The 5,204-nt window shown below is 30.1% G+C and overlaps 1 protein-coding gene across 1 annotated transcript; it reads left to right on the forward strand.

The window, feature by feature from the left end:
* Positions 1-773: 773 nt before the first annotated feature.
* Positions 774-2,077, forward strand: LOC107871774 (auxin-responsive protein SAUR19). The gene has a single exon (XM_016718658.2). The coding sequence runs from the start codon at positions 1,260-1,262 to the stop codon at positions 1,737-1,739; it is 480 nt and encodes a 159-aa protein (XP_016574144.1). The 5' UTR covers positions 774-1,259; the 3' UTR covers positions 1,740-2,077.
* The last annotated feature ends 3,127 nt before the right edge of the window (positions 2,078-5,204 follow it).

Consider the following 5,204-nt stretch of genomic DNA (forward strand, 5'->3'; position numbering starts at 1 on the left):
TAAAAAATGAAAATAAAAAATAAAAATAATAAAAAAAATATGGCTATATTTGGGGAAGGTGAAATAGTGGAGTGAAAATAAGAAAATGTAAAGTAGTGAGAATAAAACATGCACTTGGCCCACCCCCTACCCTTACCTCCCCCCCTCCCCCTCCCCTCCAAAAAAAGAATTTAAATCTTCAAAATTTATTTTATAAGAAATATTTTTTTCTTTTTTCACCCTCTTATCCTATTTGTTATCATTGTTTTGTATTACATACATATACAAATATTTTATTATATTTTTTTTAGTTTTCATATTTTATTTTTACTTGAAAACAATAATAATAACAATATAATATAAATATAAAAAAAAAACACCATTCCAATCTAAGTTTCTACTAAAATGATAAATTATTCAATGATGAGTTAAGTTGAATGGATTGAGTTATAACTCATTGTTTAGCTCATCTAAACCTAGTCCATCTTAGTCTATCTATATTTTGAACGGATTGAACAATAATTTATTTATTGTTTTAGTCCATTTTAACTAGTCTAAATTTGATCCAAACTGTCCATTGTCATCCCTAGCTGGTGGTATTAATGGAGGAACCTAGAGATAATGCTTAACTGTCTTTGCACATATATTTGGATAATGGAACCACCACATTCTCTTTTGTTTTGATAATTGATATTTTTCAAAAATAAAAAAATGCAATATTAAAAGGAAAACGAAAAAATTAATGAAAAACAAACAGAAAATAAAAAGAAAGAAGAAGCAAGCAGCAAGGAAGAGCGAAATGGCTATTATATGAAACATATGAATTGAAAGAGTATTTTAATGAAAATAGTTTGATCCGGCTGCCCATATATGTCCATTTTCCAGTAAGTAATGGAGCATGCCACTTAAGTAATGCGCAAGTATTTTACATAATAGTACAGATTATTTTTCTGACAAGAGTAACTCTTGATTGGACTTAAAAATGATTAAAATGCTTTTTTTTTATGTAATTAAAAAAAAAAATTTTACTTAGATGAGGAATCACGAAATTTTCTCGATATTTTCCTTTACCAGATATAAGTAATTAATATTTGATCCAGATATGTGATACCTACCCAGTACCACTCCACGCCCGGTCTTCTAGGCACCCCAAAGTTTTCAGCTCCCATTTTGCTCCTCTCTACGCTCCTATAAAATCTCTCTTAACTAAAGCTCTTTCTCTCTCCCATCCCCCTCTTTGTGCACACTGTTCTAGAACACGAAGCTCAACTCAACCAGCGATGGCTTCCTCTACCATCAAAAAAGTCCACATTATTACCCAAATCGTCCGCCTCAAGCAAGTTGTCAAGCGATGGAAAGACAACTCCCTTCGTTCCCGCTCCGTGCTCTCTTACTCTTCTTCTGATTCCGACGAACCCGGTTCTGCCCTACCCAACCGGCGTTGTACACCTTCCGGTTCTTTGGCGGTCTATGTAGGCAATGAGCGCCGCCGGTTCGTGATACCGACCCGGTTTTTGAATCTACCAATATTCATTTCGCTACTTGATAAGGCGGAGGAGGAGTTCGGCTTTCAGCCCACCGGCGGGTTGGTTTTGCCTTGTGAAGTTGAGTTCTTTTCGGAAATCTTGAGGTTGCTTGAAATTGATGAAGAGAGATTCGGTGTTTTAAGGTTGGATGAGATTGATTTAGATCAGTCTTGTAAAGAAGCTGAAGCTGTTTCACATGGATTTGTTCCACTGCTTCAGAATGCTAGGGCTTAGAACGGACCGGTTTTGTAGCCCGGCCCAATTTGGTTCGATTTTCGAGGAGGAAGATTTAGGTTTTAGGGTTTTTTTTTTTGGGGGGGGTGGACGGGGAGTGGGAGCCGGTGGGTTATTTTTCAACCCTTTGTGAACCCAGAAATTTGGTTTTATGAAGGTTTGCTGGATTCCCAAAGAGACGTTGGTGAGATTTTTCCTTTTTAACCCCTAAACTATGATTATTATTATGGTGGGGTGACAAGCTGATGATTATTATTGTTATTATTATTACTATGATGATGAAATTAGCTTGAATTAATGAAATATTCTGGTCATTTGACTTTGGAAATTTGAAAACATATTAATGCTAGTCAGTTTTTTTGCTTAGTCTAATTGTTGATAATTTTTAGTTGATTATGAGAATCACATATTGCTGAGCTGTTTTAATCAAATGAAATGATGCTCAAATTAGTTTATTAATCATACTGTTTCAGTGAATGGTTAAAAATCAGTCAATGAAATTTTCCCAAGCGTAAAAGAATTACTTTTATGAATTATTTATTTGTCTGCTAGAAAGAAAAAAGGATGAGTTTGATTGTGTACTGGAGTTTGATTGATAGAGAATAAAAGATTAAAAAAGGGTATACGATCAAAAATACCGCTATATTATTGTTTATTGAATATATTTACTTGTAAACAACATAAATCTCCTGAACAATAAAAATAATTACACAAAATTCCTTCTTATTTTCTTTTTTTTTTTTTTTTTTTACAAACATACTCATACATTCGGTCATGTATTATACATTGATCGAATGTATGATGTAACAGTTAATCCTATATTTAAGGTAAGAAAATCTTTAATTTTTTTACAGTTAGCCAACATTAAGTCGTTTATTGATAGAACATTAACTGATATTTGAATTTTAAAAACTTTGTTATACATAATTTTTTTTTTCCTGTGATTCAAGATTTGGAAAGTCAAAAAATAACCATTTTCTTCTATACCCGTTCTTCAAAACTACTAAAATCTTCTTCTACATACGTTCTTTAATATTAGGAAAATCAATATGAATATCCCCATATTGTTGCGACATTCTGAAATTTGGGAGTCAAAAATTAGTTATACGTCATACAAAAGTGACGCAATAATAATTTCGGCAAATGTGGACGAGTCGATCACAACCGCGGGATGCAATTTCTTTCCAAAGGAATCATGAAGAATATAATATGGTTTTCTATGTGTGGATGTTTTGAATGGTTTTGGTTGTATAAACATTTTTATTATTTTATTTTTTTTAATGCTGGAGCAAATAATATATATTTCTTTTTATTGATTATAGATGTTAATTTCTTTAATCAATGATTTATATTAGTATAAAAATTTTAAGCTTTTTCCCTATATCATAGTTCGTAACCATATAACTTGAAGTTAGAACATGATTATAAATGCACATTAACTATGTAACTTACCCTCTATAAGAGTAAATAATTGTTGAAATGCACGGTGTATTAAACTGTTATATATTAATAGTTAATGTGTAATAAATGTATGATATAGCATTATAAGTTTATAACATGTATGAGGTTAGAAATATAATAACGAAATTTAACTGAATTCAATTAAAAAAAAATTATATACAGTATCATTCCAGTAAATTTACGAATGTATAATATGTTTTTATACAGTTAAATCAATGTATAATAAATGTCCGCCTTTCCAGTAAACTTTTGAATGTATAATAAGTTGTTATACATTCAAAGCAATGTATAGTGAAATTGTGTCATTCCAGTAGACTTACGAATGTGTAATATTTAATTATACATTCGTATCAATGTATGATATAGCATCATACATTATAAATGTGCATGGTATTAACAATTTCTGTAATTTTTTTACAAGTAATAAACGTTTTACAACATGTATGCTGTTATGTAATACATACCTTTAAAACGTATTAATCTTTAGTTCAATGTAAGATTCACTTATAAGCAAAGGTACATAACAAGAAACATACTATGTGTTCAAAATACAATGTTAGACTAATTAGTAATATGTTGTTTTAATCATTAACAAAATAAGTGAAAGGGAAATTCAATAAGTACCATGAATCAGTTCGTAACATTGCAGTAGTGTCTCGGTGACTAGAAAGCATATTCTCATAAGATGAAGACATCCATAAATGTAAATTAACATCTAGAAAGTAATCTTTGAATTCGTTTAACATCAACTACAAAACTAAGATTTAGTTGATTCAATTTCGACTGTTATTAAACAATGCTACTCTAAAGTAACAATTGCGCTTTTATCAATTTCTTGAAGTACACTATTCCTTGGCTGAGGAGGATCGCCATTATCACTCGTGTACGTTGAATGCACTTGCTACCCTTCACTTAATATTTCTGCATAAGCAGCCACAAAGACGCCACAATCCCAGATTTAAAATAAAAATAAAAATGAAGTAACAGTAAGTACATTAATTTAAACATAGTTATACATTATAAAAAAATTGTAATTTACTTACAAACTTTCAAATGCTTGTTGGGGTATGTTTTGAACATATTCAACATCACATGCGTTTTGATTGACATGTATGATGGTAGCTTATACATTTAAAAAATGTAATATCGGATATACTTATACATCTCAGATGTAATATCGGATATACTTAACTACAGATAGACATGTATGATGGTAGCTTATACATTTTTTTAAAAAAATTTTTAATGTATAACGTCAACTTATACAATAATAAAACTTCATAACTGTTTTGATTTTTATAACTGGAAATGTATAACCTATATAAATACAATTTTGAAAACACACATTATATATTAATTAGACAAAAAACTAATGTATAATGTATTATTATACATTGATAATTGAAGGTACAAACATAATCAGTACCTTAGAAAGACGTGGTCGACCGAAATCATCAAACTTCTTTTTAATTGCCGCTTTTGAACCAACCTTCTTCGTTCTAGAAGCGGCAACTTCTTTTAACTTCTTCATTGTAATGGGATCGTTTCGGTGCATCGACCGATTCTCTGTGAAATTCGGATCCTTATACTCAAATTTATCAGGAACAAATCCGACAGAAATATCTTTTTTTTTGAATCAAACTGAGAAATTCCTAAACTAAAATTTGAAGGATAATCCATTAGCAATTGACATTATATTGACTTAACAGTATTGTTAAATCAAACTACAAAATAATAAAATCAATCAAAGATCCAACTTATACTATATGAAAAAGAACGAAAAAATTAAAACGAACTTGAATATGATTGAACAATACGGAAATTTCACATGCAACAAAACAAGAAACAGAAACCCCCTGAATTTGGTAAAGTTGAAAAAAAATTAAAAATTTAATGAAATAAATTAAAATAATCAATTAAAAGCTTGTACAGTTAGAAAACTATTAACATCTAAGTGGATGTTACTTGTATAATGCCGTGATTTGTGGATTTCAAAAATGGAGC

This window comes from Capsicum annuum, chromosome 5 (assembly GCF_002878395.1).
Source record: "Capsicum annuum cultivar UCD-10X-F1 chromosome 5, UCD10Xv1.1, whole genome shotgun sequence".
Lineage (NCBI taxonomy): Eukaryota > Viridiplantae > Streptophyta > Magnoliopsida > Solanales > Solanaceae > Capsicum > Capsicum annuum.

Coding starts and splice junctions, on each gene's coding strand:
- LOC107871774 (XM_016718658.2), top strand. CDS start 1,260: ATGGCTTCCTCTACCATCAAAAAAGTCCACATTATTACCCAAATCGTC.